This window comes from Podarcis muralis, chromosome 10 (assembly GCF_964188315.1).
Source record: "Podarcis muralis chromosome 10, rPodMur119.hap1.1, whole genome shotgun sequence".
Lineage (NCBI taxonomy): Eukaryota > Metazoa > Chordata > Lepidosauria > Squamata > Lacertidae > Podarcis > Podarcis muralis.
Genome location: NC_135664.1, coordinates 74817982 through 74839101, shown reverse-complemented (window position 1 = coordinate 74839101; position 21120 = coordinate 74817982). Strand labels below are relative to the sequence as shown.

Below are 21120 nucleotides of genomic sequence, written 5' to 3'. Positions count from 1 at the left end.
GTAACCTGAAGTGTATGTAACCCGAGGTACCACTGTACATATCCTGTATCCGCCTGTTGTCCCAACACATTCCTCCTATGTTAATCATGTATAAAGGTAAAGGTAAAGGGACCCCTGACCATTAGGTCCAGTTGTGGCCGACTCTGGGGTTGCGGCACTCATCTCGCTTTATTGGCCGAGGGAGCCGGCGTACAGCTTCCAGGTCATGTGGCCAGCATGACTAAGCCTCTTCTGGCGAACCAGAGCAGCGCACGGAAACACCGTTTACCTTCCCGCCGGAGCGGTATCTATCTATCTACTTGCACTGCGTGCTTTCAAACTGCTAGGTTGGAAGGAGCAGGGACTGAGCAACGGGAGCTCACCCCGTCGCGGGGATTCGAACCTTCTGATCGGCAAGCCCAAGAGGCTCAATGGTTTAACCCACAGCGCCACCCGCGTCCCTTAATCATGTATAACCCTCCCCTTTTCTGATGTAGCAATGATGTTGTGATGATGCTTAATGAACTGTATGCTAGGATATGATAGAAACTTTTAAAATTCTTTTGTCACCCCATCCTTGGGGTTCAAAATTCCTCTTTGAAGCTGTTGCGCAATAAACGTTGGTCTACATCTATTTCCTCCGGTTGGTGGCTGGAATCCTTCCTTTATTCCGCAGGGACCCGCGGGCTCTGACCGACGAGCTGGGTGACTGAGCAGCCTCACACCTGGATTTTTCCGTAACAATGATCAAGGGTCTGGAAGCCAGGCCGTATGAGGAGCTCTTGAAGGAGCTGGGTATGCCTCGCCTGGAGAAGAGGAGACTGAGAGGAGAGAGGATAGCAACCTTCAAATATCTGAAGGGCCGACACATGGAAGAGGGAGCAAGCTTGTTTTCTCCTGCTCCAGAGGGGAAGACCCAAACCGATGGCTGCGAGTTACAAGAAAGGAGATTACAACTAAACACCAGGAAGGACTTTCTGGCAGCGGAACGGACTCCCATGAGAGATGGTGCACTCTCCTTCCTTGGAGGTTCCTAAGCAGACATTGGAGGGCCATCTGTCATGTTGGATCTACTTGAGATTCCTGCATTGCAGGGGGCTGGACTAGATGACCTTTGAGGTCCCTCCCAATTCTACAATTCTATGATATTGGTTGCTGGGGGTGGCAAGTGGCGGAAAGTTTCTTTAAAAAAGGAGGGGGGGGAATTGGTTTACTGCCAGCATAAACAGTACCATGCAGCTGCCAAATTTTTCAGAGGGAAAAACAAATACATGACCAATTGAAAAAGCAAGTTATTGAAACAGTGGAGAGAACGAGGTGAAACTTCTACCTTTGCTAAGAATTTAAAACGATGCCTTGTATTCTGCAGACAACATTCTACAGAAGTGCGACGACCAACTTTATTCCGAAGAGTCAGAAGCAATATTTTTACACTTAACTGGGGGGGGGGGGAGGATATTACATTTGGCCTAATATTTTCTTCCTTTCAGCCTTCTTTAAAACTCTCAGAGTCTTATGGCAGGAATCCCTTCAGCTCATATGCTGACCAGATATATTATCCAAATGGATGCACTGAACACCCAACAGGATGAGATAGCTTTCGACGTGGAAGGGAAAATTTCGATTGAGCTCTGGGTCCCATTGTGGGGCTTCCCTCTGGGGGAGCTGGCTTGCAACCAATTCTACGACCTCCGACCTCCTCCCCTGGCAACAGATACCCCAAAGTGATCAAGCCAGGGACACACACACACACAGGATCATAGTGGGTGGAGTGCCAGGCTTTTATTGGCAATTGCAGAGATTACATTCCATGGTTATCGTGAGCGATGCCGGAAGAGAAGAGCAGCCCTGAGAACAGAGAGAGAGGGCAGGCAGCCTGCCAAAGGCTAGCTTGGGCCAGAGAGCCCACTGCATCCCTGGCTCTCTCTGCTGGACATTCATAGAAATGCAGATACAACCAAGTTAACAAAGACCAAAAGGTGTCATTTATCTCCCACCGCCCCCAGCAAGCAAACCCATTCCCGGGGAAAGGAAGAAACAAGGTGGAAGGCCCCCTCCCCTGCAAAATCTGGCCCTCCGGCAGGTCCAAAACCTTGCAGTGCCCCTGGGCAAGGGGCAGGAGCCGCCCCCCAAGTCCTGGCCTCAACTGCCTGTCGTTCCAGAGGGGCTCTGACGAAGTGGGCTGGGATTACATCTGGGGAGGGAAGACCTCCAGAGCAAACCCTGCCCCCCCAGCTGCGGACCGTCCTCTGGGGCGACCTTTGCCCTCTGGTCCTGCCTCCGAAGCCCTCCCGCTCCCTCCCCAGTCCTGGCCAAAGCGTTTCCTGGGGAAACTGCACGAGGGAACCGATCCAGTAATGGGAGACGGCGGCCAGAGCTGGGGGTCCCTGCAGCAGCAAGTAAGGCCTAGAGACCCTCTACCTCTGCCCCAAGGCCCACCAGAGTGGGGTGGGGCTCACTAGTCCTTGGCCTTTCACTGTGCAGTCTCAGTCCCCAAAGGCAGCACCCCGCCCCCCACCATGCCATCTGTGGCTGGCACTGAGGCAGACCAGAAGGACCTGTGAGGAGTCTAAGATCTGGAAGGGATGGGCTACGAAGGGAAGGAGAGGGGTGAGCTTGTGCATAGATCTGGGGCAGGAGAGAAATCTCTGGGGGAGAGGGCTGAGCAAGGCCAAGGGAAGGCACAGTGGTGGAGGCAGCAGAGGGCATGGAGGGCCGAGGGCGACAGAAGGCGGAATGGAAGCAGGCGAGGGCCCTGGTGGGGGGGGGGGCTCGCACATCCCCTCCCTGTCCCAAAGTGCAGATATCTCCTCTTCCCACCTTCCCCGTGCCCAAGGAACCTCCATCACGGAGGGACCGCCTGCCGGAAGCCATGCCTGCAACGTTTAGCTGCCTGGCATCCTCCAGGTGTGCTGCCACCCCACGGGGGCTCCGTGACCCCCTTGCCCGGAAGCCAGAGAGTTTTTGCCGCTGCGGAACGAGAGCTGGCCAGCCAACCCTCCTCCTGCGTCCGGGGAGAGAGCTTTGGTCCACTGGCAACGGTGCCTCTTGAGGTCCAGGAGTTCAGTCCAGGTCCCGCGACGGCGCCAGCCAGGCCGAAGCCTGGGCGCGGAGGCAGGACGGGCGAGGGTCACTCGCAGAGAGATTTCTGCTGGAAGTAGGCTTCGAAGCGGCACTGGGCATATTCCTGGGAGGTAAGAGGAGGGGAGGAAGGAGAGGAGGGCAGAGTCAGGGTCAGGCATTGCACCACCTTTCCCAGAACATGAGAAGCCACCAGCACCCAGTTCTAAAGGGATGCTCTTGTTGCCTAAGGCGTCCGTCTGCCTTCGCAAACCAGTGGAAGTTCGCTGAAAGCATCACATGAGAAGAGCTTGCTGGGTCAGCAACGCAAGGACTCACCAGGTAGCCAAACTCGATGGTGGAGATCTTGGCCTGCAAGATGGACCACAAGCCCCAGAAGAAGTGGGAGGCCATCGCAAATCTGGGAGAGAGAGATGGGGAGGAGAGGAGTCAGGGAAGGAGGAGGAAGAGGAGCTGGAGGCGAGGCAACGGGGGTCCAAAGCGGCCTCTCTCCATCGTATAGAGGGGTGCTGGCTCAGGGATGGGGCAACTGCTCTGGACATCCATGCTTCCTGACTCCATGTGGCGCAGTGGTTAGAAAAACGAGCTGGGACCCAGGAGACCACGGTCCACACTTGGCTACGAAGCTCACTGGGTGGGGCCTGGGCCTGTCGCTACCTGCCTGTCTCAGCCCAACCTGCCTCACAGGGTTGTTATGAGGATAAAATAGGGGCGGCATATGCTCAGAGACTTTGCGCCTGTTCATTGGGGGAGATAGGAAGCCCAGAGCACTTGTTCTTTAGATGTCCCTTTTATGAAGAGGCTTGTAGTGAGACCATTGATCCCCTGCTGGTGAGGCTCACTGAGCTCCCGGAAAAGCAAAATTTTGACCTTTTCCTATTAGGGCCTTCTCAGTGATGGCTCCGACCTGGTGGACTGCTCTGTCCCATGAGAACAGGGCCCTGCAGGATTTAACTTCCTTCCGCAGGGCCTGTAAGACAGAGCTATTCCACCTGGCTTTCAATTTGAACTAAGCATGATCTTTTATTCCCCTTCCTTCCCCACCTCCCCTTTTTATGAAGATTACCCACTCTGGGATCCCACAGCTAATTCTCCCCTAGTCTCCTCGCTGGCCCAAATAGGACTAATTTAGCCAGCTAGCCCTGGTGATCATCTAATGCTTATTGGATGGATTTCCCCCCTAAACTGATTTTTGAATTCTGAATTTATTGTTATTCACGTTTTATACTGTATTTTATGCTGTTTTTTGTTGCATCAATCAAGTGTTTTAAATTTGTTATTAGCTGCCCTGAGCCTGGTTTTCTGATCTGGGAAGGGCAGGGTATAAATAAAAAGATTATTATTTTTATTATTTATTAATTCCCAAGGTGACTTTCCTGCGTTCCCAGACACTGACCGGCTGATCTCCAAAAGCATCTCCTCCTCCAGGCGCTCCTGCTCTTCCGGGGACGGGCGCGCTTTCTTCCCAGCCGCCTCCTCCAGGTAGCAGCGGATAAAATGCAGCTGTGGAAAGAGTAGCCTCAGGGTGAGCTGGGAGAACAGAGCCGGGTCCTGACACGGCAGGCCGCTCCACTCTCCGAGATCGCCTTGCTCTGGCCTGCTTGCCCGAACATGCTCATGACTGATCCTCTTAATTTGATTTATAACCCACCCTTCCCCTCAAGGTCCCAGGGCAGGTCGCCACGCTTTCAAAAGGCAACACTGGAAACCAAAAAGCTTGTGCTTTTTGGAGACCTGCAGCTGTTTCTCCCCAATAAATATCTCCCTTTAAATAAAAAAAGACGATTTATTGCTTTTCGGTGAAGCTGAGAGGCAGCTCAGAGAAACAGAAGAGGCTGCTAGACCAGGCCAGTGGACCATCTAGTCCAGTTGTCCACGGTGGCACAATCAGATGTGTGAAAATCTGAAAGCAGGATTTGAGCACAAGAGCAACTCTCCCCTCCTGTGGTTTCCAGCATCTGGGATGGAGAAGGATTGCTGCCTTGGAGACACAGCACAGCCATCCTGGCTAGGAGCCCTCAATAGCCCTCTGCTCCCCCATGAATTTGCCCAATCCTCTTCTAAAGCCTTCCAAATTGGTGGCCCTCGCTGCCTCCTGTGGCAGTGAGTTCCATAGTACAACTATGCGTGGAGGACTTCCTTTTCTCTGCCCTGAATCTTCCATCATCCAACTTCATCGGATGTCCACAAGTTCTAGTCTGACAAGAGAGAGAAAGACCTTTTCTCTATCCACTTTTTCCGTGCTGTGCATCATTTTATAAACTTCTAATGTGTTTCCCACCTTCTCTCTGAACGAAAAGGCCGTAGACATTGCAATCTATCTTTGTAAGGTCATTGTGCTACAACCCTTTCCTAAAACTTTTTCAAACTCCACAATATCCTTTTTGAGGTGAGGCAACTGGAATATGGCTGTACCAAAATTTTGTATAACAGCATGACAATATTGACAGCCTTGTTCTGAATCTTCCAAAATTCTGCTCTGTTGGGTGCCCACAGACTCTGGCGTTATGGGGGAGAAAAACTTTTCAGTATCTTAGTGGAGTTTAATGTGCTTTGGAAAGAACTGTGACAGATAAGGGAGGCAGGAATTAATGTTCAAATAAAAATCCCTGCAGTCTTGCTGCTCTGGGCAGGGGCTTGTGAGAGCACCCCCTGCCCTCCAGCCTCCCTGAGCCTTCAGCCTCCAGAAGCATCAAGGCTACTCACCGGACCAGTTTCAAATGCACAGAGTCAGCTGCTAAGTCAAACGCGCAATGGCTGGTCAAGCCAGCAGCAACTTAGTATAAGAGCCTAAGAGGTTTCTGCCAATTACGACGACACCCTCCAAAAAACCCATTACTTGATTAGATTTGAAACTAAAACTCTTGTAATCCGTGATTTATAACAAAATGTTATGCAAATATAAGGGAGAGACAGTGATACTCAGAGGACCCAGCTGTTGATAATACTGGCATTAATTCTGGAAGCCCAAAGCCAGGACCCGTAAGTTAGAAATGGGTTTACAAAGCAATTATAATGCTTTCTTTATAACTACGCAAATAAAAAATCAACACCCCCGCCCCCCGCGCAAAGCCTGCAGGAACTACAGAAGACAGGCGTCTGCTTTCAAATGCAGTTATGGGGGAACCTAAATGCTTGTTGCAAACCACTTTTGAGATGTAAAGGCAGCCAAAATTATCAGGTATTTGGGACTTTACAGAAAAGACGAGTGAAAGGCAACCTGATAGAAGCTTATAAAAATTATGCAAGACATGGAGAAAGTGAAAAGAGAAAAGTTTCCCCTCTTCTCTCATAACTCTAAAAGTGATGCACAGCCAGCGAAGCTGAACGTTAAGAGGACTTATTGCAAACTGCTTTTAGCCAGGGTTTCCTGTTGGCCTTGATATTAATTTTCCTTCTACCTACATTTACTCACAAGCTGTGATTCATCAGCCGTATGTTATATGAATGCACATGTGTCATTCTACTTCTCCCTTTTGCTGTGGAGGCTTCAGCACAACGGCAAGCTGCCAACACGGAATAATTCGGCGAGAAACAAAAACGGGCTGTCAACGGAGAAACGGCCGCTTCCTTCAAGCGAGAGACGCCACGTCCTTGTGGCCAGCAGAGAGCAGGAGTTACCTGTTGCTGGCGGCTGGGGTAGTTTTCTGGGCTGGCTTTGTAGAAAGGCCACTGGTCGTGGGCGTAGTTGTACACCCATTCGCAGAAGTGATTGGCGATGTCGAAGCCCCTGCAGGGAGAGAGGGAGGGTGAAGCTCAGCCCACTGGACTCTGTGGCTGAGAATCAAGCCAGGATCACACCCGCCCCTCCAATATTGGCAGGTCCCTCCAGTTGGCCTGCTGCAGGGCTGGGGCGTGGGACGCTTGCCAACGGGCTTCAATGGAACAAAACCTCTTTTGAGAGTTTCATGGTGGGGAAAAGCCCCATCGTTAGTGGGACAGCAGGCCTGCCCCCCCCCCATTTTTCCTCGGCACAAAGAAATCCAGAGGCCTGCCTGGTTAAGGGGTCACCATGCCAAGCGTGGCCCTGCGGTCATTGCCAGGCCTCTTGCTACTAATAATACTAATTTCTTATTTATACCCCACCCATCTGGCTGGGTTTCCCCAGCCACTCTGGGCAGCTTCCAACAGAACACTAAAATACATTAACCTATTAAACATTAAAAGCTTCCCTAAACAGGGCTGCCTTCAGATGTCTTCTAAAAGTTTGGTAGTTATTTTTCTCTTTGACATCTGCTGGGAGGGCGTTCTACAGGGCGGGTGCCACAACCGAGAAGGCCCTCTGCCTGGTTCCCTGTAACTTGGCTTCTCTCAGGGAGAGAACCGACAGAAGGCCCTCAGCCCTGGACCTCAGCGTCCGGGCAGAGCGATGGGGGTGGAGACGCTCCTTCAGGTATACTGGACCGAGGCCGTTTAGGGCTTGAAAGATCAGCACCAATATGTTGAATTGTGCTCAGAAATGTACTGGGAGCCAATGTAGGTCTTTCAAGACCTGTGTTTTGTGGTCTCGGTGGCCGCTCCCAGTCACCAGTCTAGCTGCCACATTCTGGATTAGCTGTAGTTTCTGGGTCACCTTCAAAGGCAGCCCCACATAGAGCGCATTGCAGTAGTCCAAGCGAGAGATAACCAGAGCATGCACCACTCTGTTGAGACAGTCTGCGGGCAGGGAGGGTCTCATCCTGCATACCAGATGGAGCTGATAAACAGCTGCCCTGGACACAGAATTGACCTGCGCCTCCATGGACAGCTGTGAGTCCAGAATGACCAAGTCCTGATGTCTGCCACCCGCTTCCCTCCCTGCCCTCTGCCCTCACCCCCAGCTCACCGGTAGTTGTAGCTGCTGTACTCGAAGTCAATCAGCATGAGGCGGTCAGAGGCAGCCGACTCACGCCCAGCCAGGAGCAGGATGTTCCCTGTGGGGAGAGAAGGAGCAAGAGCAGGAGAAGGCATCAGCGCCACTCGCCATGGCTACTATGTGCGCCACCCCCCTCCAGTGTCAAGGGCAGCATGGTGTAGTGGTTAAGAGCGGTGGACTTGTAATCTGGTGAACCGGGTTCGCTTCTCCGCTCCTCCACATGCAGCTACTGGGTGACCTTGGGCTAGTCACACTTCTCTGAAGTCTCTCAGCCCCACTCACCTCACAGAGTGTTTGTTGTGGGGGAGGAAGGGAAAGGAGACTATTAGCCACTTTGAGACTCCTTCGGGTAGTGATAAAGCGGGATATCTAATCCAAACACTTCTTCTCTTTTTGTAATTATATTTATTTATATCCCACCTTTTCCACCCCGACAAGAACTCAAGGCAGCTCAGTTGAAACAGAACCTTGTGGGGAAGCAATTGTTAAACACACACATATTTTGTAGGTATAGATAATATGTACATTTTACATGTGAGTATATCTGGCCAAAATAGCTCAGTTGGGAGAGCGTTAGACTGAAGATCTAAAGGTCCCTGGTTCGATCCCGGGTTTCGGCATTGGCAGTCTACGTTTAGAGGGACGCGGGTGGCGCTGTGGGTAAAAGCCTCAGCGCCTAGGGCTTGCCGATCGAAAGGTCGGCGGTTCGAATCCCCGCGGCGGGGTGCGCTCCCGTTGCTCAGTCCCAGCGCCTGCCAACCTAGCAGTTCGAAAGCACCCCCGGGTGCAAGTAGATAAATAGGGACCGCTTACTGGCGGGAAGGTAAACGGCGTTTCCGTGTGCGGCTCTGGCTCGCCAGATGCAGCTTGTCACGCTAGCCACGTGACCCGGAAGTGTCTGCGGACAGCGCTGGCCCCCGGCCTCGAGTGAGATGGGCGCACAACCCCAGAGTCTGTCAAGACTGGCCCGTACGGGCAGGGGTACCGTTACCTTTATATATGCGTAATGAAACATGTCTCTCACATCTCCATCTGTATTTCTCCAATGGTTTGATTTCACTCCCAAAAGTGCATTCTGCCCCTGAACCCTGAGACAGATGGATGCCAACAAAAATTGTGCATGGTGTATGTCTCTCTCTGTGTGTGATCTACAAAAACATACAGATAATTCCAAGAAAAACAGCCCTCTTGTTAAAAGCAACCAGTTCCCCAAAGCCTGTTGGAACAAGGGCAGTATTCATCTGCTGAATAGGGATCTGCTGCTGTAGGTATTCTATATCTGTTGGCGGAAGGAGAGCAAGGAGGGAGCCCGTCTGGCTTCCCTAGGCAGGGGGCTCCAAAGACTGGGAGCTGCCACCAATAAGGCCCTGTCTTGCGTCTCTACCCAGTATGCCTGTGAGGGGGATTGGAACAAAAAAAGGGCCTCCTCTGGAGCTCACAGAGCCCAGTCAGGTTCATATGAGGGAACAGGATCTTTCAGCATTCCTCTGGATACTGGTTTATGGGAGTCACAGGTGGAGAGAGCCCTGTGGAACTAAGGTTCTGCTCCCAGAACTGGCCTCAATGGGCCCTTTGGGTCTGATCTAGCTGCAAGGCTCTTCGTATATGGCCTTCCTTTCAGGGTGGCTGCAGGCACTGCGTTGCTCTCACAGCAGAAGGAAGCCAGGGCCGTGTGCCTTGCCCCGCTCTGCTCCAGGGAGCAATCTCAGCATCATTCAGGGGGTGGGGAGTGGGACTCTCAGCACCACCCAATATTCACAGGCCCCTGGCCAGAACCTGGGGGAAAGATCACACCACCACCCCAGCTTCCCTTCCCCCCTTCAGTGTCCTCACCTTCTTGCACGTCGTTGTGGCAGAAGACCACGGGGGACGGGGTGGACTCCAGCAGCTCCCTGAAATCCCAGGAGAGAGAGAGAGGAAAGAGTTGGGAGAACGAGGAGGGTGTTTGCTTTGCACAGGGGAATCCCCCACCCTGAAACAGAGCAGATTTGGAGAGGGAAAGGCCCCCCCCCAAAGAAAACACAGAAAATATTCACATCCACCCCATCAATTCATGGGAGACAAGAGGGAGTTTTCTCCTGCCCCAGAGGGCAGGATTCAACCCGAACCAACGGATTCAAATGACAAAGAAGAAGATTCCAGCTCAAAATTAGGAATGACTTTCTGACGGCAAGAGCTATGGAAGGGACAACCTTGGAAGGTGGCTGGAATCTCCTTTGTTGGAGGTTTATAAACAGAGGTTAGATGGCTCTCTGTCAGGGATTCTTTTGCTATGTTTCCTGCATAGCAGGGGGTTGGACTAGATGGCCTTTGGGGATCCCACCCGTCTCTACAATTTTGTGATTATCTTGGCCAGAAATGCATCTTCCCTGTTTCGAGGCCGCTTGCCGCTTGCAGCCAGAGGCTAAAGGCATGTCGCTGCTTCAGACAAGTCCAACAACTGGTCCATTTCCTCTGGCGTTGGAGTCCAGCCCCACTGCTGCCCCAAAGCCTTCTGGCAGGAGAGGGGCTGAGGCATGAAAGGGACCTGCTCTGCCACTTAGAGCTATGGACCCTGCCTTGGCAGGGGGCGCGTGACGGACAGCAAGGAGCAAGGCATCCCATCACAGACTTGCTAATTCTGCCAGGGGGCACAGCACTGACCCAAGGCTCCCGATCCTGTGCCCCACTGCCGCCCGCTCACCTGAGGCTGCGCATTTCCGCTTCCAAGTTGTACGCCTTGAGCTTGTTGAGCTTCTGCAGCTGGGCTTCCTGGGGGAAGGTCAGATCGGAGATCTGCCTCAAGTACCTGCCAACAGGGGGAAAGGAGAATCGGTCAGTCACTGGCTTTCTCCAGCCACAACCCAACAGGCTGTGATGGCCTGGGACTCGGGACCAGAGGAGTCTCAGTCTGCACCGGATCCTTTGCCTCAGGCATCATCTGAACCAAGTCTGGGGCCTGATCCTGAAGAGCCCCAGTCTGCACAGGTTCCCCTGCAACAAGCACCAGCTGGGCCGAGTCAGGGGCCTGAGCCTGCCCTGGCTCCAGATGCGGGGATTATCTCGTTGCCTCCACCTGGGCCTTCTTTCTTTTTATGTATACAGTGGTACCTCGGGTTACAGACGCTTCAGGTTACAGATGCTTCAAGTCACAGACTCCGCTAACCCAGAAATATTACCTCGGGTTAAGAACTTTGCTTCAAGATGAGAACAGAAATTGTGCTCCGGTGGCACGGTGGCAGCAGGAGGCCCCATTAGCTAAAGTGGTGCTTCAGGTTAAGAACAGTTTCAGGTTAAGAACGGACCTCCAGAACTAATTAAGTTCTTAACCTGAGGTACCACTGTATATATATATTTACCATTTTTATTAACATATAAAACATATACGTATACATTTACGCAATACACGTACACAACACACTACCTTCTTTTCATAACATAAAACATACCTACATTACTCTATATATTACCTACCTATACTGTACATTCCTGCCAACCTAGCAGTTCAAAAGCATGTCAGAGTGCAAGTAGATAATTAGGTACCGCTCTGGTGGGAAGATAAACGGCGTTTCCGTGCGCTGCTCTGGTTCGCCAGAAGCGGCTTGGTCATGCTGGCCACATGACCCGGAAGCTGGACGCCGGCTCCCTCAGCCAATAAAGCGAGATGAGTGCCGTAACCCCAGAGTCGGCCACGACTGGACCTAATGGTCAGGGGTCCCTTTACCTTTTATACTGTACATATCAACCTACCTACACCCCTACCCCACACGGACACCCACCAAGTGACTTGACTTCTAGCCGTTCTTGTTACGCTACTTTACTTTTCCAAGTAGCCTAAACACATTTCGTTATTTCTTTAATCTCTTCTTCTGTCTTGACTTTACTCTCCTTTCACTCTAATCATTTTCTGGATTCACTCAGTATCTGTCAGAAATTCTACTTTTCCCACATAAATGTTGACGTATTCCTTAAAGATAGCCCACTTCTTATTCGCTTTTTGTACCATATCTCCTCTTATCCTCCCTGTTAGTTTGGCAATATGGAAGTATTCCATCATTTTAGATAACCAGTCTGTTTTAGTTGGGACGCTGCTGCTTTTCCAATTTTTGGCAATCAATAACCCTGCCACAGTAGTTGCATACATAAATATTGGTCTGACCGTTCTTTAAATTTCCTCTGACATGATACCTAGGAGAAAGGGTTCTGGTTTTCTAGCCTGCAGCTTTCAAAAGCACAAGGAGCCTTACTTCTCCATCGTCCCGAACATCCACTTGGGCTGCTTATTGAAGGGCATCACCATCTCGTGGAAGTGAGCCATCTTCGTGGCGATCTCCCCCGAGATGCTGGGGTCGGGCAAGTCCTCCGTGGTCAGGCGCCGGCTCTGCGGGGAAGAGACACGGGCGGCATGAGAGCATCTTCCTCTCCCACCCAACGGAAGCCAATTCCCACTGCTAGCAATAGCTCCGTGGGACCTGCCCCAGAGGTGTGGGGACCCCTGCGCAACAGAGCGCAGAAACAGCAGGCAAGAAAACATCTTTTGAGAGTCCGTATCACAGGTGGGAGGAAAGTTGGGTGTGCGTGTCTGGAGCCACTAAACCACAGCCAGAAAATGAAGGAGGGCATTGGCTCGGACCCAGGTTCCAATGACTGCATACTGGCAACATCCACAAGTGGACTAGCCTACCTCACAGGGCTGCTGTGCTGATAAAACTGGACAGCCAACCTGTACAAAGCATTCCTCAGAATAGCAGCTTGCACAACCCATTAAGGAAGATAATATGACACTGGCTCCCGGTGGAGTACAGGATCAGGTTTAAGGTGCTGGTTTTAACCTTTAAAGCCCTATACGGCCTAGGACCCTCATACCTACGGGACCGCCTCTCCTGGTATGTCCCACAGAGCACCTTACGGTCTTCAAATAAAAACATCTTGAAGATCCCGGGCCACAGGGAGGTTAGGCTGGCCTCAACCAGAGCCAGGGCTTTATCAGCCGTGGCCCCGACGTGGTGGAACAAGAAACTAGGGCCCTGCGGGACTTGACATCTTTCCGCAGGGCCTGCGGACAGAGCTGTTCCACCAGGCCTTTGGCCAAGGCACAGTCTCACCCCCTCCTCCTGTAATCCTCATAGAACTCTAGCCCAATGGTTGCCATTAATTTGATTCTGAATTGATTTTAGAATGTATTTCAATTAATTGATTGTGATTTTATGTAAACTGTGTTATTTTTACTGTTTTTAGCCGCTCTGAGCCCGGCTTTGGCTGGGGAGGGCAGGATATAAATAAAATTATTATTATTATTATTATTATTATTATTATTATTATTATTATTATTATGAAATTCAAAGTGGAAACAATTAATTCAAATTAATTAATTCAAAGTAATTAATTCAAAGCCCAATTAAAACTATTTAGTTCAGGTTTCCTTAAACTCAGCCCTCCAGATGTTTTGAGACTACAATTCTCATCATCCCTGACCACTGGTCCTGCTAGCTAGGGATCATGGGAGTTGTAGGCCAAAAACATCTGGAGGGCCGAGTTTGAGGAAGCCTGATTTAGTTTAATTAATTCCAACAAACCTGATGAACTTGAGCCAGCTTTTCCAATTCTGAAAGCCATTTACACCTCCCGTATTCCTTCTGCCAGCCCCTCAGGTAATCCCACCCACCCCGCGAACCACTGATCAAGGGCACAGCCAACAACCCACCGGGATATATTCCTCCAGGCGCCCCTGGGGGAAGATGCCGTAGAGTCGCGGTCCCAGCGTCCGCTCGGCCAGGATGGCAAACATGACGCTCTCGAGAACCAGCGAGTCGACCCCCTGCGGGAGAGAGAAAGGCGATGGGGTCAGATTCTGCCCTTGCCGCCCCCACCCCCGAAGAGAGAGGGTGTTGCACAGCCCTGGCAGAGAAAGACGTGCAAATCATAGAACTGTAGAGTTGGAAGGGACCCTGACAGTCATTTGACAGTCAAATGGCCTCAGCAGGGAAGGCAGCAGAATTGTGGGGCCTCCAAACCCCAGAGGGAGAGAGAAAGCAAAAAGATCAGGCTGGCCACAAACGAGACCCTGAAGGACTGAAGTAGCCTAAGAACAGAAGAAGAGCCTTCTGGATCAAGCCAATGGCCCATCGAGTCCAGCATCCTGTTCTCACAGTGGCTGACCAGATGCCCCTTTGGGAAAACCTGCAAGCCGGATTCAAGCACCAGAGCAGCACTTTCCATTCCTGCGGTTTCAAGTAATTGGGAGTCAGAAGCATTCGTTCCTCCAGCTATGGATGGCATAACAGAGCCATCTTGGCCGGTAGCCAATGATAGCCCTCTCCTCCTCCAGGAATCTATCTAATCCTCTTCAAATTCCACCTGGGTTGGCGGCCATTGTAATCTAATCACCAAATAGCACTTTAAACCTAGGTTATGGTCGCCACAATGGAACGTCTAGGTGCCTTTTTTGCATTTTCTTGTTTATCATCACCACCACCACCACCATTATTTTATATTTTAAAGAAAAAACCTCAAAGCGGTTTAAAGGGACCCCTGACCGTTAGGTCCAGTCGTGGCCAACTCTGGAGTTGCGGCGCTCATCTCCTTTATTGGCCGAGGGAGCCAGCGTACAGCTTCTGGGTCATGTGGCCAGCAGGACTAAGCCGCTTCTGGCGAACCAGAGCAGCGCACGGAAACGCCGTTTACCTTCCCACCGGAGCGGTACCTATTTATCTACTTGCACTTTGACGTGCTTTCGAACTGCTAGGTTGGCAGGAACAGGGGCCGAGCAATGGGAGCTCACTCCGTCGTGGGGATTCGAACCACCGACCTTCTGATCGGCAACTCCTAAGCTCTGTGGTTTAACCCACAGCGCCACCTGCGTCCTAAAGCAGTTTACACCATGTGAAAACATAAAATTTAAAAAATCCCGAATACAGTGGTGCCTCGCAAGACGAAATTAATTCATTCCGCAAGTTTTTTCTTCTTGCGAGTTTTTCGTCTTGCGATGCACGGTTTCCCATAGGAATGCATTGAAAATCAATTAATGCGTTCCTAGGGAAACCAACTTCAGACCAGGTCCGGGGACAGTCTGTCCCCCGACCTCTTCTGAAGGCTGGGGGGGGGGACAAGGGCTTTTCTCCCCCCCCCCCAGCATTTTAAAAAACCCCGGGACAGCGGAGGGCTTCTCCGCTGTCCGGGGCGATCTTAAAATGCTGGAGGGCGGCATTTTAAAATCGCCCCGGGACAGCGGAGGACTTCTCCGCTGTCCGGGGCGATTTAAAAGCCCCTGGGAAGGCAGGCAGGGGGGACAAAGACTTTCGCCCCCCGCCAGCCTTCAGAAGAGGTCCAGGACCTCTTCTGAAGGCTGGCGGGGGCGAAAGTCTTTGCTCCCCCCGCCTGCCTTCAAAAGCTGTCCGGCCAAGGCTTCGCGGACCTCTCCGCAAGCAGCGGCAGCGCTGCCGCTGCTTGCGGAGAGTTGCCGGCATGCCGAAGCCTGCGCGCGCTGAGATCAGCGCGCCCAGGCTTCACGGACCTCTCCTGCCTTCAAAAGCCGTCCGGGATAGCGGGAAGCGCTTCCCTGCTATCCCGGACGGCTTTTAAAATGCTGGCGGTGGGGAGCAAAGCCTTTCGGCCCCCGCCAGCCTTCCTGGACCTCTTCTGAAGGCCGGAGGGGGGGGGGAAGGCTTTGCTCCCCACCGCTAGCATTTAAAAGAGGTCCCCGGAGATTTCCCTATGGGCTTTCGTCTTGCGAAGCAAGCCCATAGGGAAATTCGTTTTGCGAAGCGCCTCCAAAACGGAAAACCCTTTCGTCTAGCGGGTTTTCCGTCTTGCGAGGCGTTCGTCTTGCGGGGTACCACTGTACAGTGGAGCCTCGGGTGATGTTGCCTCCGGCTTACATCACCCTCGGCTTGAGACTAACAAAAACCAGGAAGTACTGGAATGGGTTACTTCCGGGTTCACATCATTCCACAGAAGCACAAAATCGCGTGCGCAGACGCGACGCTTTGGGTTGTGTCATTTCCGGGTTGCGTCGGGACCTCCGGAACGGATCCCCAGTGTAACCCGAGGTTCCACTGTAAAACAAATTCAAGCTTCAAAGAAAATATTTCAGATCCTTCTCTAAGTGACATTTTGCTTTCCTCGGTCAGCTACCTGGCATACAGAAATTCCCATGTGGTCGCAGATGCACCCGTTGCCAGTTGCAAAATGCGCCTGGCTAATTTCTAACACTGCTCTTGTGGGAGGCATCCCCAATCCCTGAACAAGCTTCAACTTCTGCTCTTTATGCTAACCAGGAGAGCTGCTCCTTTGCAACCAGAACTGGAGGAGGATTGAGACCCGCCCACCCAGGCTGCCCCCAGTGGTAAAAAGCAGAAGAGGGCCAGTATCCACACAAGACCCCATCTGGGGTAGGAGTGCAAGTTGCAGACGAGAGCCCATTTCTTGCTGGATCTTCAAATGAGGGGCAGGGCTGCATTTAGACACCTCTCTGCTCTTGACTAAAGTTTCCTGCAAGGTGCTGTCAGCGCTACATCGGTTCCTCTTCAGCCCCTGGGGAGCCAGCACAGAGAAGGCCACACAAAGGTGTGGGGGACCGGAAGATCTCACCTGGAGGATGACTCCGTAGATACGCAGCAGAACTTGGCGTGGCTCATCTTCCGCAGTCACAATGTGATCGGGGAGGGTGCACTTGTAGAGGAGGTTGCTCAGCCCCCCACTGTGGAGAAAGCACAACCCAGGAGGGGAGGAAGAGTCAGAAACGGGGAGGGCAGGTGGAGATGGAAGAACAGCAGAACTGGCAGGGAGGAAGAGCCTCCAGGCAGGTAAGCCAGCAATAACCTCCTTCCTCAGGTGTCTGTGTGCTCATGCTCAGACTTCAATAATGCCAGAAGAGCCTCCTGGATCAGGCCAATCGCCCACCTAGGCAAGCATCCTGCTCTCACAAGGGCCAAGCAGATGCCCCAACAAAAAACCTGTATTATTATTATTATTTATTTATTTATTTATTTATTGCTTATACCTTGCCCATCTGGCCAGACCTCTCCAGCCACTCTGGGCAGTTCCTAACAGGATATTAAAAACACAATAAAACATCAAACATTAACAACAACCCTAAACAGGGCTGCCTTCAGATGTCTTCTAAAAGTCAGATACAGTCATACCTCAGGTTACAGACGCTTCAGGTTGAGTTTTTTCAGGTTGTGGACCGCCAAAACCCGGAAGTACCAGAACGGGTTACTTCTGGGTTTCGGTGGTAGCGCATGCACAGAAGCGCCAAATCGCAACCCGCACGTGCGCAGACGTGCCACTGCAGGTTGCAAACGCTGCAGGTTGTGAACATGCATCCCGCATGGATCACGTTCGCAACCCAAGCATCCACTGTAGTTGTTTATTTCCTTGACATCTGGTGGGAGGGCGTTCCACAGGGCGGGCGCCACCAGCGAGAAGGCCCCCTGCCTGGTTCCCTGTAACTTGGCTTCTCGCAGTGAGGGAACCGCCAGAAGGCCCTCGGAGCTGGACCTCAGTGTCTGGGAGGAACGATGGAGGTGGGGAGGCTCCTTCAGGTATACTGGGCCTTTGAGGCCGTTTAGGGCTTTCAAGGTCAGAATCAACCCTTTGAGTTGTGCTTGGAAACGTACTGGGAGCAGGATCCAAGCAGGAGTGCTCCTGCTGTGGTTTCTAGCAACTGGAATTCAGAACCACTGCTGCCTCCAACTGTGGCAACTGTGGCCATTGACAGCCCCCCTCCTCCATGTCCAGGTTTTTACGCAGAGATTGGCTGGCCACCTGTCAGTGATTCCTGTATTGCAGGGGGGTTGGACCAGATGTTCCCTAGGGGTCCCTACCAACTCCACAAGTCTTTGATTTGTTCCATAGAGCGGCGGAAGTGGAAGCTGGAAAAGCTGAACGGTCAGACCAATATTTATGTATGCAACTATGGCGGCAGGGTTACTGATTGCCAAAAATGGGGAAAGCAGCAGCATCCCAACTAAAACAGACTGGCTATCTAAAATGATGGAATACTTCCATATTGCCAAACTAACAGGGAGGATATGGTACAAAAAGTGAATAAGGAGTGGGCTATCTTTAAGGAATACATCAAAATTTATGTGGAAAAAGTAGAATTTCTGACAGATACTGAGTGAATCCAGAAAATGATTAGAGTGAAAGGAGAGTAAAGTCAAGATAGTAGAAGAGATTAAAGAAATAATGAAATGCGTTTAAGCTAGTTGGAAAAATGAAGTAGCGTAACAAGAACGGCTGGAAGACAAGTCACTTGGTGGGTGTTCGTATGGAGTAGGTGTGTATGTATGTTGATATGTATAGTATAGGTAGGTATTATATAGAGTAATGTAGGTATGTTTTATGCTAGGTAGTGTGTTGTGTATGTGTATAAATGAATATGTATGTGTTTTTAATAATAATAAATAATAATAATAATAATAATATCTTTATTGTCATTGCCCCCTCTTGGGGACAACGAAATTACTGTTAATAAAATTTGAAAATATATAGTCATACCTTGGGTTACAGGTTGCGTTTTTTTGGGTTACGGACCACCGAAACCCAGAAGTACCGGAACAGGTTACTTCTGGGTTTTGGCTGTTATGAATGTGCAGAAATGCTGTATTGCGCTTAGCGCATGCACAGAAGTGCCAAATCGCAACCTGCGCATGCGCAGATGCGCCGCTGCGGGTTGCGAATGTGCATCCTGCACGGATCATGTTTGCAACATGAGCGTCCACTGCATATATAAAAAAAATGAAAGCTGCAGGCTCGACTACTCCAGTTGTGGGTAGGGCACTGGGAGAACATTACCAGTGACTGCTTGACACAATGGCTCAGCACTGCCTCTACAGCTGGAGGCAGCGATGTTTCTGAATCCCAGTTGCTGGAAGACGCATTAGGGGAGAGTCGCTCCTGGGCTCGGATCCTTATGTTTTATGCTATGAAAATTAGGTAGTGTGTTGTGTAAATGTATATGTATGTGTTTTATATGTTAATAAAATAAAAAAAAGGGGGGGGGGGGAAGGAAAAGTCGTCTCCACTGTGCGGGCAACAAAATGCCAATTTTAGCTACTCCCTAGAAGATGTTCTGCCCTCCTTCACTGCCCTGTTGTTTGCCAGTCTCACTGGCAGCTCCCACCCCAGCCTCTCCCAGCCATGCTCTGTGCTGGGCAGGGCTCTGGCAGTATGAGAAGCATTCCTGGAATGCCTTGTGAAGGAGATGATGACCTGTAGGCTTGCTGTGGCACATCCCACAGCAGAAAGAAACTACTGACCCACACCCTTCCTCCTCTGGGGGCAGGAAAGGCGCAGGGCCTGCAAGGAAGAAGTGAGTCATTTTCCAGAGAGCTGAGCTGTCCAGCTGCAAGAGCAGCAGCAGCAGCAAAGAATAATAATATAATAATAATAAATGTTATTTATACCCCGCCCTCCCCAGCCAAGACCGGGCTCAGGGCGGCTAACAACCGATAATAAATACAACTTAAAAAACGAGATTAAAGTACAACATTAAAACATTAAAGAAGCAGGCCAGGGGGATTTATATCTCTCTCTATATACAGGGATGTAATTGCAAGGGCCTACGGCTTCAAAGATCTGAAGGGCTGTGACGTGGAAGATGGAGCAAGGTTACAAGGAGCAACGGCTTCAAGTTACAAGATAGGAGATTCCGGCTCAACATCAGGAAGAGCTTGCCGGCGGCAAGAGATGTTCGACAAGGGAACGGGCTCCCTCTGGAGATGCTGGGCTCTCCTTCCTGGAAAGGTGGTTGGATGGCTCTGTTTGAGAATCCCTGGCAGATCAGCCACCCAACCTCTGCTTAAAAAACCTCCAGCGAGATCCCTTTTCCCAACAGCTCTCGCCAGCAGAAGGTTTCTTCTTCCAGATGTATTTAGTCAGGGTCTCGTTTCTTGGAACTGGAAGCCACTGGTTGGGTCCTGCTCACCTGAGCAGGGGGAAGCAAGTTTGCGAAACCACACAACAACCCTGTGAGGTAGGTTAGGCTGACGGAGGACAGCGACTGGCCCTCACAGGGAGCTTCATGGCACAGTTGCAGGGGGATTCGAACCCTGATCTTTCTGAGGTTCTATTCTGACACTCTAACCATTACACCGCACTGCCTCTCCTCCCCATTTAACTCCCCCCCCCCCAACAACCCTGCCACTGAGAGGCAGTCACCAGCCCCCAAGGCAGAGCTTGTAACTCTGCTTTCCCCCAGGTCCTAGTCTTGACCCCCCCCCCCCACAACCCTTCCAGGTAGGCTAGGCTGGGAGAAGTGGTGCCTGGCCCCCAATGTTCATGGCATCAAGCCCTGCTCTCTCCCAGGTCCTGGTCCAGAGCTCTAACCATTGCACCGCACTGCCTCTCCTCCCAATTTCACCCCATGCCAACCCTTCCAGGTAGGCTAGGCTGGGAGAGGTGGTGCCTGGCCCCCAATGTTCATGGCATCAAGCCCAGCTCCCTCCTAGGTCCTGGTCCAGTGCTCTAACCATTGCACCGCACTGCCTCTCCTCCCAATTTCACCCTCACACCAACCCTTCCAGGTAGGCTAGGCTGGGAGAGGTGGTGCCCGGCCCCCAAGGTCCATGGCATCAAGCCCTGCTCTCTCCCAGGTCCTGGTCCAGCGCTCTAACCATTGCGCCGCACTGCCCATTTCACCCCACGCCAACCCTGCGAGGTTGGCCAGCCTGAGGTTCTAGCCCCATTTCACCCCCCCCCCCAATACACACATAGCAACCCTACGAGGTTGGTTCACGGGCGAGATTCGAACCCCGCTCCCTCCTCGGGGGCTGTTTTCTGAAGCCCAGAGCTGGAAATCCGGTGCGCCGCTATTCCACGCCCTACGGCAGAAGCGGCGAGAAGAGAGGCTGACGTCACCCGGCGCGGCGCGGCTCTTCGTCGCATTACGGCGGTGGGGGCGGGGCTCACCTGACGGGGACGATGCCGAGGTCTTCGGGCGCCGCCAGGCAGCGCCAAGCGCCGGCCAGGAACTCCCGGCACCAGAGGAAGGCGCGGAGGCGCGTGGGCCCGGGCACGGCCGGGGAGCCCCGGGGCGAGCTGGGCACGGCGAAGTCCCCTCCGGACCCGTTTCCCTCAGGCGACTCCATCCCGCGGCCCGCTCGCCTGCGCTGGCCGGAGCCCTCCAATCAGAGCGCCGCTCGCCTCAGCGCCTCGGCCAATGGCGGACGCGCCGGGCCTTCGCCCCACCCACCGGGCCCCGGCCCGCCCAATCGCCTCTC

General features: G+C 52.1%; 1 protein-coding gene and 1 non-coding gene across 2 annotated transcripts; one reads left to right on the top strand and one right to left on the bottom strand.

The window, feature by feature from the left end:
* Positions 1 to 1746: 1746 nt before the first annotated feature.
* CHKB (choline kinase beta) lies at positions 1747 to 21044 on the bottom strand. The gene is made up of 11 exons (XM_028746246.2): positions 20810 to 21044; positions 16484 to 16592; positions 13599 to 13712; positions 12142 to 12275; positions 10599 to 10703; positions 9749 to 9807; positions 7886 to 7973; positions 6682 to 6790; positions 4457 to 4563; positions 3379 to 3460; positions 1747 to 3166 (listed from the first exon to the last, which is right to left on the bottom strand). The coding sequence occupies exons 1-11, from the start codon at positions 20986 to 20988 to the stop codon at positions 3110 to 3112; spliced, it is 1143 nt and encodes a 380-aa protein (XP_028602079.2). The 5' UTR covers positions 20989 to 21044; the 3' UTR covers positions 1747 to 3109.
* On the top strand, positions 8463 to 8535 carry TRNAF-GAA (transfer RNA phenylalanine (anticodon GAA)). Its single transcript has one exon. It is a non-coding gene; the product is annotated as a tRNA-Phe (tRNA).
* Positions 21045 to 21120: the final 76 nt, after the last annotated feature.